Raw genomic sequence first — 13,842 nt, 5'->3', positions numbered from 1 at the left:
CAGCGGTATACGCCAGAATCTTTCCGCGGATTACCGCCTTTGCTGCTTCCCAAAAGATTCTGCTATTTACTGGCTGCTTTGAATTGTCTTCTACATATTCTTTCCACACCTGCTTTAGATATTTGCAGAAGGCCTGGTCCTGGTACATTGCCGGGTTCATTCGCCAACGGTTCATCTTTTCCTTTCCACCCCACCTCAGTTGGACCCACACAGGGGCATGATCAGATACGACCGCCTCGCCAATTTCTGCTTTCTCAGTCAGTCTCACTAAAGATTGACTTATCAGCACATAGTCAAGGCGTGCATGGACTCCGTGTGGGTGAGAAAAAAAAGTAAACTCTCTCTCTTCTAGGTGTAATAATCTCCAAATATCAATTACTCCCAATTCATTGATAAGGAAGTTCACCCCCCTCCCATCATGGTCTTTGCTGACTATCTTAGCGGGTTTCCTGTCTATCGAGGGGTCACTGGTTATATTAAGGTCTCCCCCCAGTATAAACGGGTAGTTATCGAAGGTGGTGAGCTTTGCAGCCAACAGGGTAAAGAACTTCTGTGAATATATATTAGGTGCATATATACTACATATAGCTACTTTCTGTCCCTGCAAAAGGCCTGCTATGATTACATACCGGCCCTCCGGATCCTGATATAATCTGTGCAGCTCAAATGCCAAGTTCTTTTTTAATAGGATTGCCACACCTCTCTGCCTATTATTGTAAGAGGCGTAGTATACTTCCCCCACCCAATCTCTACGCAATTTGATATGCTCAGCGTTCCCCAAGTGTGTTTCCTGCAATAAGGCGATGTCAGCTTGTTGTTTCCGTAATGTCTGTAAAATTTTAAAGCGCTTGACTGGTGAGTGGACTCCGTCCACATTTAGTGATATCACTCTCAAACTAGCCATATAAAAGCAATCTCCATAGCCGAAAGTTTTCAGTAAATATCATGAGGTTCATACCAAGGGGGCCTCCCAGCCAAACCCCCCAGGAAGTTCTAGTACCAGCATACAGTGTGTTAGTTAGCTTCTTCATTTGTGCAGTGAGCAACTTCTTCCCCGCTCCCTCCCCCCTTCCCTTCACTCCCTGCCCCCCTCCCGTGGAAGGATACCCCCCCTTGCCTTCCAAGCTCTCCCGCCCATTCAACCCAGTCATACTCCCCTCCACACACAACCAGTCCTTCACGTCATTCATCCCCCTAACACTAACTCTCCCCGTTCCCTTGAGCTTACCCTCCCCCCCTACAAGATAATCTCTTATAACCTTCTTTGAGCCTGTCCTGATTCTGCTCCATGGTGCCCTGCTTGTATCATGTGTTACATTGTTAAACGTAATGCCTTTAAACTTAAGTCTCTTTACATAGACCAGTCAGCAGACCACCCACTAAAGGAGCTTATAACATTTGGAACATGTTAACCATAGCATGTAAAACGTAAACATAACTAAACTAGTACAGATAATCAATTGCAAGTTGAGAGGCTCACAATCTTTGCAGGTCATATCTGAGTGTAGAACTCCTCAAGCACTGCCACTTTTCTCATCTCGTGCCCCACAGCTTGGGCAAAGTGAGATACAATAAGAACTGTGAGGAGGCTCTCTTTGCTGCCAGACCGGAAAGGGTGTCGGCACATTGCTTGGCGTGATCCTGCTCCTCCCAACTCCACGCGCATCCTTCTCTAGCAGGCAGCGTTTGTTAATCTGATCCAGTAGCCTGCAAGCGTCCAACATGTCGAGAGCCTCCTTCCCTTTGCTGAACTTGCTGTGGGGCTCTGCCCATTGTCAACTAACATTTGCCATCAGGGCTGCGGCCATATCTTCTTTGTCTCAGAATTTGTGAAATAAGAAAATTGGTAACTGTAAACTGAAAAACATACTTTCAAAACTGCATACGTTCCACATAGTTCTCCAAATCTTTAGGTTCTGTAAAGAACAGTACTTTGTTATCCTGCATGATACGAACTTTAGCGGGGAAAAGCAATGCAAACTTCACTCCTTTCTTATACAGCCTCTTGCAATGCTGTCCCATCTTTCGACGCTGTTCAGTTACTGCGGCAGAGTAATCCTGAAACAGTAAGATTTTATGCCCCTCGTATTCCAGGCCCTCTTTTCCTTTCCGGAATGCTAATAGAAGTTTTTCCTTATCAGCATAATTTAGGATTCTGGCAATAACCGTCCTAGGGCGTGCATTTCCCTCTTTCAGAGCACCGAGTCTGTGTACCCGCTCAACCTTCAATCCATTCTCAGGCTCCTTTAATCCCAGCTTTTCCGGTAGCCATGACTCCATGAAATGCCATAAATCTTTCTCTTTTACTGTTTCTGGAAGTCCCACTACTCTCACATTGTTTCTTCTGCTCCTATTCTCCAGATCGTCTAGTTGCTGCTCCAGTTTCCCGCATTTCTGTTCAAGTGCCACCAACCTCGTGTCTGCTGCCTCTGCCCTGTCCTCCTGTCTGGAGATTCTTTCCTCTGCTTGTTGCAGCCTCGCGCCCTGCCGCTCCACAGCCTCTCTGATTTGTTCCACTGATGTCTGGAACTTGGATAGTTTTTCTTCCAGAATTGCGGTAACTTGTTGAATCAAGTCTTTAAATGCGTCTGCTGGCTGGCTGACCTCCCCCGCGGCCATGTTTATCGTCGCCATTTTGGCGCGCGCTTCCACCTCGCGGGTCTTTTTAGGCCGCTGGGTCTTAGCGGGCATACCCGTCTCTCGTCCTCGTAAGGCTGTTGATTAGGGCGCCGATGCGTTGCCCCGCTCTTCCGCTGTACGCGACTCCGTTTTTTTGTAATTTAAAAGAGCTTTGTGCGGTTAAATTTGCAGATTTTCAGGGGCGTCGGGAGCGGAGCTAGATCGCGTGCGTCCGATCAGCCGCGTTGCATCATGGGACCCCCCGGTAAATGTTGTTTTATTTGGTAGACTGGCTTCCAAGTGGTCTATTGTAATGCACTGGTAGGGGTCAGGCACCCTCATGTTGAAAGATGGCTGTGCTGGAGGCAGGAGTTTGGGGAGGGCAGGGGGCTACAATGATCTATCTGGGCACTAAACTACCAGGCATTTATTTTCTTAAATTGAGAGGGTAGACTACCAGGTAAATTTTTTTTGTAATCCTGGGCGGGGGGGGGGGGGGGGGGGGGGGGGGGGTTGGGTCAGGGGCATTTGAATATACTTTGTGCCAGTGTCTAGTGTGCAAGTTAACTTTTGCGCTGAATCCGAACCTGCATCTTATGGCCAGTAACGTTCATATAGATAGCTTGCAAGCTAGGGAAGATTAGAAACCTCATCAGTGGTTTCTAGTCTTACCACTTTTCTCATTCCAGTCTGTTTCCACACCTCTGAAGTCACATCCTTTTTTTCTGCCCTACATCAATATCTGAAGTTCCCCACCCATAAAACTCCAAAAGAAGAAAAGCATTAATTCAGACAAAAATCAAGGTTGGAAAATAGCTATATAATGCAAAATTAATTTGAATCTTTAAAATGTATCCAGATACTCCATACTACTGCAGAGTATCAGAAATGTTGCCATATAATTTCCTAACTCTTGTTGCACAATTTTCCCTGAGCTGTTACAGGAAATAAGTAGCTGTTTGCCAAGGAATTTATTCCTGATGTGAGTAGTTTGTTGTCATTGTGTATTTTACTGTCTGACTTACCCTCAAACACTGGGAGTCAACATGAGATAACTGGACTACAAAAAGATTTTGTAGTTAGAATAAACAGGTTCATATATTTTGTCTATTAAACCAGTTATCTGGATTTACTATTACTACTGCTTATCATTGGAGACTTTTATCTCTGTAGGTCTGTAAATTATGAAACATTTGTTGCCATAGCTCAATAGTTAGTCATTGCAAAATCATCTCAAGTACAGCGTTCTCCACAATATGTAGCTGAGCTAGCATGAAACCCAGTTTCTGAGTTGAAAGGTTTTCTTAACAGAATTGAAGCCAAAACTGCAGTTATAACTCTATATTAAATTAAATCGACACTTTGTATTCATTAGCCAGTGAGCAAACCTAACTCCAGTTCCGGAGCTACACGTTACTCCCACCCAAGTGTTTTAATACAGGTGCATCTCAGTGAACTCTTACAGCTTGTTTATGACCTGACCTACAGAAACCTACTTTGCATAATACAAACACCAAGCATTTAACATATAAAGTACTCGATTACCAATTATTTCCCAGTATAACACTAAAAATAAAAAAAGTAAATCCAATCTCAAATTCTGTGTGCATGACGGATGAGCACAGAGGGATATGTCCTTTGTTATATCCCTTCCTTGCGGATGGTATTCCAAATGATAGTTTTGTGCATACCATGGAAGAGTGGCCTAGTGGTTAGGGTGGTGGACTTTGGTCTTGAGGAACTGAGTTCGATTCCCACTTCAGGCACAGGCAGCTCCTTGTGACTCTGGGCAAGTCACTTAACCCTCCATTGCCCCAGGTACAAATAAGTACCTGTATACAATATGTAAGCCGCATTGAGCCTGCCATGAGTGGGAAAGCGCGGGGTACAAATGTAATAAAAAAAAAAATAAATAAATAACAAGCCTCACTTTTAAACCAGAGTATGTGGAGTGTGATCTCAATTTAACAAATTCCTCAGCGACCCTCCAGACCGGTCAAGACGCTTGGGTTATGCACGCCTACCAGCAGAGGGAGACTGAGAACACAAAAACTGAACCAAGTATAAGCCAGCAGCCAACCCCCAAGCAGCCAGTAAATCTCAGTCTCCAGCAGAGGGTAGAACGTGCAGCCTGAGCAGTCAGTCTGGTCTGGTAGGATTAGAGATTCTGATTTTTATACCCTGTACTTAGAATTTGTGCTTCGGGGAAGCGGGTCCGGTGGGGCTCCCTGTTCCCCTAGGGGTTTGCACCCGTGTCCGGGTTTTGCCCCTGCTGTACCTTGTGTAAAGGCAGCCTGGTGCCTCGGCTCCTGTGCTACAGGAACCTTGAGAGCCTTAGCCCTTGTCAGTAGATAGCAACTGGGCTGTTTGCTGTGTGTGTGGAAGAAAAAAAAAAAAAAAAAAAAAAAAAAAAAAAAAAAAAAGAGAAAAAGGAAAGTAAGCAGCAGACAGTGCTGTCCTGCATCAGAACCTTTTGTTGTTTCTCTTTTTGGGGGCTGGCAAGGGTTTTAGTGTGGTTTTGAGGAAGGGAGTAGAGCTGGGGCGATTTTGGCGGTTTGGGTGTGTACCGCTTTAAATTTAGCGATGTCGGCGGGAAAAGCGGCTCGTTGCCGTTCCTGCGCGCGTCGGGGAATTGAAACGCCCGGAGCTCCGTGCAAGTTTTGCGGTGAGCCTAAGCACTCTCTCTCTTCTCCTCCGGTTTTGTCTGCTGAGGTTTCGGGCAGCAGTAAGGGCCTCCCGGGGTCTGATTCAGGTTCTGGTGCGGTGACGGCGGTCCCGATTTTGGCGGGAACCGCCGCCATCTTGGATTCGGCTCCGATGGCGATCCCGGCCCAGCAGGTGGTGGAGGGCCCGGGTCAGAATGTTGGGTGCTCTCCAGGGCCTTCGGGGGCTATGGGTTTCCCACCGGAGTTTGTCTGGTCGATGTTTCAGGCCTGGCAGGCAGGTGCTTCTCAGCCGGAGGTACAGAAGGGGGCAGCTCCTTTGGGGGGCAAGCGCCCACGGCTAGACTATGTGGAGGACCCTGATTTTTTGTCTTTCCCTCCCTCGGAGGATGAGGGTAGTGGATTGGGTGATGAGTTCCCTTTAGACGTTGATCCTGAAGAGGAGGGGTTCTTCCCAGGGGAGGATTCCTCGGTGGTAAGGATTTTTCCTAGGGATGAGCTTCCGGAGCTCATTGATCAAGTGATGTCTACGCTTAGGTTTGAGGCTCCTGAGCCGGTAGTAGCGGAGGTTAAGCAGATAGACCCTTTGGTTAAGGGTATTCGGAAGGCTTCTCGTTCTTTCCCTATGAATCAGGATCTGAGGGATATGATCTTACAGGAGTGGTCCTCTCCAGATTCAGCCTGTCGGGTGGTTAAAGCAATGGCGAGGCTTTATCCTATTCCCCAAGAGGATAGGGATTCTTTTAAATCTCCTACAGTGGATGCGGTGGTGACGGCGGTCACCAAAGCTACTGCCATCCCGGTTGATGGGGGGACTGCTCTCAGAGACCCGCAGGATAGGAAGTTGGAGTCGTTTGTTCGGCGCAGTTTTGATCTCTCGGCCTTGTCTCTGCAAGCCGCTCTATGTGGAGGTCTAGTGGCTCGGGCGTGTTTCCGTTGGGCTGAAAAGCTTCTGGATGGTCCCGCGCTGGACAGGGCTGCCGTGGTGCAGGAGTTAGCCAAGTTGGAGATGGGATCTTCCTTTCTGGCAGATGCTAGTTATGATTTGTTGAGGGCTTCGGCGAAGAATATGGCTTTGGTGGTTGGAGCTCGTCGGGCCCTGTGGCTTCGTGGATGGACTGCGGATGCGGCTTCTAAATCCAAGTTGTGTTCGCTTCCCTTTAAAGGGTCCATGCTTTTTGGAGAAGAGTTGGATAAATTGGTGCGTGGTCTTGGGGAGGCTAAGATTCCGCGGTTGCCGGAATTGCGACCTAGAGGAGGGGGTCGCGGTATGTCAGGGCGTGCTCGTTTGAAGGATGCCCGGCGCTATAGGCCAGGTAGGTTTAGTGCGCCGTTTAGAGGCAGATATTTTCAGCGTACTCAGCCCTTTCGTGGGGGTCGTCGAGGAGGACGTGAGGTCTCGGGGGGAGCTCTGTCCTCCGGTCGTGCTTCGCAATGAAGGTTTGCGGGTCCAGCCTCTGGTGCGAGTAGGTGCTCGGTTGAGTCAGTTTTATCAGAGGTGGGCCCATATCACGACAGACCAGTGGGTCCTCGAAGTGGTGCGAGACGGGTACGCCTTGGAGTTCGAAGAGTTTCTGCCAGATTTCTTTGTGGCCTCCCCATGCCGCTCTCGGCTCAAGGCCAGGGCAATTCGGCAGACTCTCCAGCGGTTGATAGATTTAGGGGCTGTAGTTCCGGTGCCGGTTGCAGAGAGAGGGACCGGTTGTTATTCGATTTATTTTGTGGTTCCCAAAAAGGAGGATTCCTTCCGGCCTATTTTAGATCTAAAACGAGTCAACGGGGCGTTGAAGGTTCCCTCGTTTCGCATGGAAACGTTGCGGTCGGTCATAGTAGCGGTTCAGTCGGGAGAATTTCTCACTTCTCTGGATCTGACGGAAGCTTATCTGCATATTCCCATTCGGAAGGCGCATCACCGGTTTCTTCGCTTTGCGGTTCTAGGACATCACTTTCAGTTTTGTGCTCTGCCGTTCGGTCTGGCTACAGCGCCGCGTACTTTTTCCAAGGTTATGGTGGTAGTGGCGGCGGCTTTGAGGCAGCAAGGAGTATTGGTTCACCCATATCTCGACGATTGGCTGATTCGAGCCAAATCCTATCAGGAGAGTGTGGAAGCAACAACGAAGGTAGTATCTGTTTTGGAGTCGCTCGGCTGGGTGGTGAACAGTGTCAAGAGTCATCTGGTTCCGTCCCAATCCCTAGAATATCTGGGGGTTCGTTTCGATACGGTGCGGGGCCTGGTGTTTCTGCCGCCCGTTCGGATTGCCAAGATTCAGGGGCTGATCCGTCAGTTTTCTGCCAAACGGTCTCCGTCAGCTCACGGGTATCTTCAGATTTTGGGGCTGATGGCGGCATCGATAGAGGTGGTGCCGTGGGCCAGAGCTCACATGAGGCAGTTGCAGTCAGCGCTGTTGGATCGTTGGTCGCCGCAGTCTCAGAGTTTGGAGGTCAGACTATTCTTGCCGGAGGCGGTGCGATTCAGTCTGCGGTGGTGGCTTCATACTCCGAATCTGGAGAGAGGGATGCCCTTGGATTCTCCGGATTGGATTGTGGTGACCACAGATGCCAGTCTGGCAGGCTGGGGAGCACATTGTCTGGGTCAGGTGGCACAGGGGCTCTGGTCACCGGACGAGGCCCTTTGGTCAATCAATCGGCTCGAGACTCGGGCGGTCCGGTTGGCGTTGCAGGCCCTGCAGCATCTTCTCGCCGGGAAGGCAGTTCGAGTTCTGTCCGACAACGCCACGGCGGTAGCTTACGTAAACCATCAGGGGGGCACAAAGAGTCGCGATGTGGCCGAGGAGACGGCAGAGTTGATGCAGTGGGCGGAGCTTCATCTGCAGAGTCTCTCCGCAGGTCATGTGGCCGGAGTGGACAATCTCCAGGCGGACTTTCTGAGCAGGCACACTCTGGATCCAGGAGAGTGGTCGCTGCATCGTCCGCTGTTTCATCGGCTGGTGCTGGAGTGGGGACTGCCGGTGGTAGATCTTATGGCAACAGCCAGCAATGCTCAAGTGCCCAGGTTCTTCAGTCGGAGGCGGGACCCTCGGTCCGAGGGGATCGATGCTCTGGTGCTTCCGTGGCCACCGCGTCAACTGTTGTACGTGTTCCCTCCTTGGCCTCTAGTGGGGCGCGTAGTTCAAAGAATAGAGCGATACGTCGGCACGGTGATACTAGTGGCTCCGTATTGGCCACGTCGTCCGTGGTTCGGCGATCTAGTGCGGTTGGCGATCAAGGGTCCCCTGAGGTTGGACGGGTCGGTGGTGTTGTTGCAGGGCCCTATCGTAATGCCCGACCCGGTTCCATTCTCGCTTACGGCCTGGCTCTTGAAAGGGACAGGTTGAAGAAGAAAGGGTTTTCAGCTAGAGTAATTGAGACTATGTTGCAGTCTCGTAAACAGTCCACGTCCTTTGCTTATGTGCGAGTGTGGCGGATTTTTGAGAACTGGTGTAGGGATCGTTCTTATTCGCCTTGGAACTCGTCTCTTCCGCAGGTGTTAGAGTTTTTGCAGGATGGGGTGGACAGAGGTCTAGCTCTTTCTTCTTTGAAGGTGCAGATTGCGGCCTTGGCTTGTTTCCGGGGTAGGATCCGGGGGGTTTCCTTGGCATCTGCTCCCGATGTGGTTCGGTTTTTGCGAGCGGTGAAGTTGATCCGTCCTCCTCTTCGTCCGGTAGTTCCGCCGTGGGATTTGAACTTGGTCTTGGAGGTTTTGGTGGGACCGCCCTTTGAGCCTTTGGTTACAAGTACTTGGAAGGATTTGACTTTGAAGACAGTGTTCTTGGTGGCTATTACGTCGGCTCGGCGAGTTTCGGAGTTGCAGGCTTTGTCTTGTCGGGCGCCCTTTCTGACCTTTTCTAAGGAGAAGGTGTCGTTGAGGCCGGTCCCATCTTTTTTGCCTAAGGTGGTCTCTTCCTTTCATGTGAATCAGGACATCTCTTTACCGGTTCTGGGAGATAGGCTCGGAGATTCTTCTCAGCGCCGTTTGGCTAAGCTGGATGTTCGTCGAGTTTTGCGGTCTTATTTAGTCAGGACGCGAGAGTTTCGGTCTTCGGATAGATTGTTTGTGTTGTTTGGAGGACCTAAGAAGGGAGCTGCGGCTTCTAAGGTAACAATTTCCAGATGGTTGAAAGAAGCAGTTTCTTCTGCGTATTTGCTCAAGGGACGTAGAGTGCCAGAGTTACTAAAGGCACACTCGACCAGGGGAGTAGCTTCTTCCTGGGCAGAGAGTGGTTTAGTGCCGCCGCAGGATATTTGCAGGGCGGCGGTCTGGTCCTCGCTGCATTCATTTGTGAAGCATTATAGAATTGATGTGCAGGCCAGGCAGGATGCCAGTTTTGGGGAGGCAGTGTTGACTTCTGGGGTGCAAAGTTCCCGCCCTTAGATGTTTACTGCTTTGGTACTGCCCAAGCGTCTTGACCGGTCTGGAGGGTCGCTGAGGAAGGTGAAATTAGATCTTACCTGCTAATTTTCTTTCCTCTAGACCCTCCAGACCGGTCAAGAACCCTCCCGCTGTGTATATTTCTGGTGCTTTGTCCTAGTGTGCTTGAGAGATGATTGATATGGACATTTCTATGTTGCTATTGCTGATAGGACTCTAAATTGGGAGCTTTGGATTTCTGAAGTTCCATTGTTTTCCTCTGGGTTTCAGAGAAGGACCGCAACGCTGTGGCGTTCGGTTATTGGAAGCACGTTACCAAGAATTGTTTCTGAGTACAGGGTTCTTTGACCTTTCGGGGTTATAGTTTAGGTTTTTTCATTGGTTGCGTTTTGCTTTGTTAAGGATTTACTGGCTGCTTGGGGGTTGGCTGCTGGCTTATACTTGGTTCAGTTTTTGTGTTCTCAGTCTCCCTCTGCTGGTAGGCGTGCATAACCCAAGCGTCTTGACCGGTCTGGAGGGTCTAGAGGAAAGAAAATTAGCAGGTAAGATCTAATTTCACCTTTTCTCCTAAAGCTCCTTATAGAACTGCAGACCCCTTGGTATCCTTTGGGAGTGACAGTACATAAGAACATAAGAGTAGCCATACTGGGTCAGACCAGTGGTCCATCTAGCCCAGTATTCTGTTTTCCAAACAGAAGCACAAGCAGAAACCTAAATCATGGCAACATTCCATACTTCAAATCACAGGGCAAGTAGTTGCTTCCTTTGTCTGTCTCAATAGCAGACTATGGACTTTTCCTCCAGGAATTTGAGCAAACCTTTTTTAAACCCAGATATGCAAAGAGTTCCAGAGCTTAACTATTAATTGAGTGAAAAAATATTTCTTCCTATTTGTTATTAAAGTATTTCCATGTAACTTCTTCGAGTGTCCCCTAGTCTTTGTACTTTTGGAACAAGGAAAAAATCGATTTACTTCTACTTGTTTTACCCCACTCAGGATTTTATAGACCTCAATCATATCTCCCCTCCTTCTTCGCTTTTCCAGGCTGAAGGGCCCTAACCTCTTTAGTCTTTTATCATTTTGGTCACTCTTCTTTGAACTAAGTGCTGCTGCCTGATATTCTGTGCACTCTATATATTTTTGTAATTTCAGCAACTCTGTCTAGTCAACTCCTGGCCTTTGTACTGAGGAATCAGTCTGTTCCCAGTCATCAGTGAGGAAATTCTTTCAGATGAGAAGTCGGTCTTTGTATCCCAGACAATTGAAGCCATGTTTCCCACTCAAAGGCTAATCCATATATCTGGTTATAGACACAATCCTAAACCATATATCAGACTGTATTTAAGTTAGTCAATCATTTATCACATGAAATAAATGACTAATGATTATATTAACTACATCAAAATATACTGTAAAATTGCTTTTACCCCTATTCTAAAGTTAATATAAATATGAATAGTGCTCAATAATTCTATAATCTCCCTCTAGGATATTGTATTCAATTGATGAAAATCATCGCACCTTATTTGTTTAAAATTATGGTTTAGATATATTGGTATTCATTTTATGAACAAGATCAAGACAACAGTTAAATGATATTGTGTTTTGGTTGATCAATGTCACCATAAAATTTACTTTAACATGTAATGAATCAATAGTTTCTCTTTTTTTTTTTTTTATGTATTAGTGTATGCAGACTGGTTTTGAGACATCTGTGGTCCGGAAGAAAACGGAACACCATCTTGATCTTTGATAGTCATCTGCCAGCTTTAAAAAGAAGCTTTTATTATTCTCATTTCCTTAGGTATCAACAGATTTAACTACTCCTGAGGAATATTAACTACAAGCTCAAGATTTACAACATTTATTACAAAGAGGTTATCCTAAATGTGGTGTTAAAAAATGCTAAATTCATTAAGATATCTACTGTTTGAGGATAAACACATTACTGAATGGACTCCTACATGTTTTCTTCGATATACTTCAGGCATTGAGAGGATTGCGAAGGTTTTGAAAAAGCGTTGGAATTTATTTTCTTTACATAATATTTTTGTGTTTAAATCTTTTATATACTCTGGATTGTAGCCCGAAGGAAATGTTGCGCTCTAAGGGCCCTGTTTACTAAGGCATTTTTAACGTGTCTACAATTAGCGCTCTAACCGTGTAGGCACCTATAGGAGGATTTAGGCGCGTGCAAGGTTAACGCGTTAAAAGTGTTACGCGCCTATATCACGGCTTAGTAAACAGGGCCTTAAATATGTAAATCTAGCAATAAGGGGTACCTGATTCACATAAAAAAATGTGGACACTACAAGATTGTGGTATAACAATAGAAATCCAAGATAAGATTTATCCACGTAGTAGTCAGTGCTTTGGTTTAAAATATCACACCGACTGTACTACAGCTTTTGTTGTATGTTAGTGTTCCCTTGTCTTAATATGTCAGACAACACTACAATTGAAGATTAGGATACGGGAACACAAAAGTTGCATTTTATCAAAAAGGCTTGAGGAACCTCCTAGTACAGCAGTTTGGCAATGCTGTGGAGTCTTTGCATTGTTTTTTTAAACATATTGCAGGCTTTCAGTAGTCTCCTGGCTGAGGCATATCTTTTTAAGGTTATGCAGCATTAAAACTAAACATGATATAATGTAATTTCCTTGATTACTAGTTCAGTTAAAAGTTTTGGGAGGTCCCCAACAAGAAAACAAAATTATTCCTCTAAGAATGACAACTGCGAGAAGGAAAGTTTTGAAGATTTACTTCTAAAGTATAAACAAATTCAGCTGGAACTTGAATCTATCAATAAAAATGAAAAACTTGCTTTGACGAACAAAAACTTGCCACAAAGCGATACGACAGCAGTGGACTCTAAAGTCCAAACTACTGTTGAAAATAGCAGTATTGCAAAGGACACTGTGAAAGAACTGCCCTCGGAGGAGAAAAATCAGGTCAAAAAATTTCAGGCATTTGAATTGAAACCTCTCAGACAGAAATTAAGCATTCCAAGTGATTGTAACAAGCTGAAAGAGAATAAAGATGCAGTAAAGGTTGAACATGGAGAAGCCAGTCAAGGTACGTGATTTAGATGTCTATTTCCTGTGTTTACTAAGCGGCTCTGTGGGCGCGGTTAACGTTTTTAACGCGTAAATGGTATACGCGCATAGAAATGTATAGGCGCATTAGCAGCTAACGTGCCTTAAATTTACAGGCGTGTTAAAAACGGTAGTGCACCTTGTATGTTTTGATCATTGTACTGTCAGGATGCAGAAGTAAGAACACTGAACCAATGGAGAATGTGTAGATTGTACCTTGTAGTTAGTAAGTGAAGTAAAAGGACAACCATTTCAAAAGGTGAATGTCAAGCTCCTATGAATTAATACAATGAATGATTATTTTTTATTTTAACACAAAATCTGAACAATGATCTTCTGCCTCAACCTCCTCCACTCTGAACACAGAAACCTTGTCTGGAGACACTAGGAAGGCCACAAGAACAGAAACCACCAGTATAGCGAAGATGATTTAATGATAAAACAAAGCCTGACATGGCCATGTTTTGGCAGCTGCCTGCATCAGGTGTAAAATATCCAAGCACAAATAAAACGTAACCATTTAACATGGAAAACAAGCCATACTGGTGAACACAAAAAGTCAAAATGTTGATATACGCTAATATCTGATAGACAAATTATAATAAATCATAGCCCACAGCATGAATGACATATCAAATTATACATCAAAAATCTTCCATAAACTGAGAAGCAAACAATGTATATCTGTTATTATATTTTATAATATGTCAATCACATGCCCAGCTGCCCTACCCACTCTTAGCAATTGTGACTTTAGTCTCTCCCCATTGACCCAGCAACCTCAGGCTAAAGCCCCTCTCCCTTGCCAAATAGCAAAGCAGGTGGGTGGTCAGTGGGGAGAGCAGTAGCTTTTTACCCACTCTTCCCCCTGCAACTGAGCACATTATGAAGGTGTAATCTATGTTCCAAATCGGGCTCCTAGGTCCTAAGAAAATTTGTTGAGGCCTGTCATAGTAGATGATAATCCGGATCTAATGATCGCTGGATGGTGAGGTTTAGTATGAAAGCACAAGTGGGAGTTCTCTTTCAAAGATAGGGATCTTAAGTACATAAGTGTTGCCATACTGGGACAGACCGAAGGTCCATCAAGCCCC

At 46.3% G+C, this 13,842-nt stretch overlaps 1 protein-coding gene across 1 annotated transcript in view; it reads left to right on the top strand.

The window, feature by feature from the left end:
* ZFC3H1 (zinc finger C3H1-type containing) overlaps window positions 1-13,842 on the top strand; it is a 134,700-nt gene that overhangs the window by 7,155 nt on the left and 113,703 nt on the right. The window contains 1 exon segment of the mRNA XM_030214825.1: window positions 12,330-12,728. Coding sequence (XP_030070685.1) covers window positions 12,330-12,728 — 399 coding nt within the window.

Source organism: Microcaecilia unicolor, chromosome 9, assembly GCF_901765095.1.
Source record: "Microcaecilia unicolor chromosome 9, aMicUni1.1, whole genome shotgun sequence".
Classification (NCBI taxonomy): domain Eukaryota; kingdom Metazoa; phylum Chordata; class Amphibia; order Gymnophiona; family Siphonopidae; genus Microcaecilia; species Microcaecilia unicolor.
The sequence above is the reverse complement of the archived record's forward strand: the minus strand, read 5'-3'. Positions and strand labels throughout refer to the sequence as shown.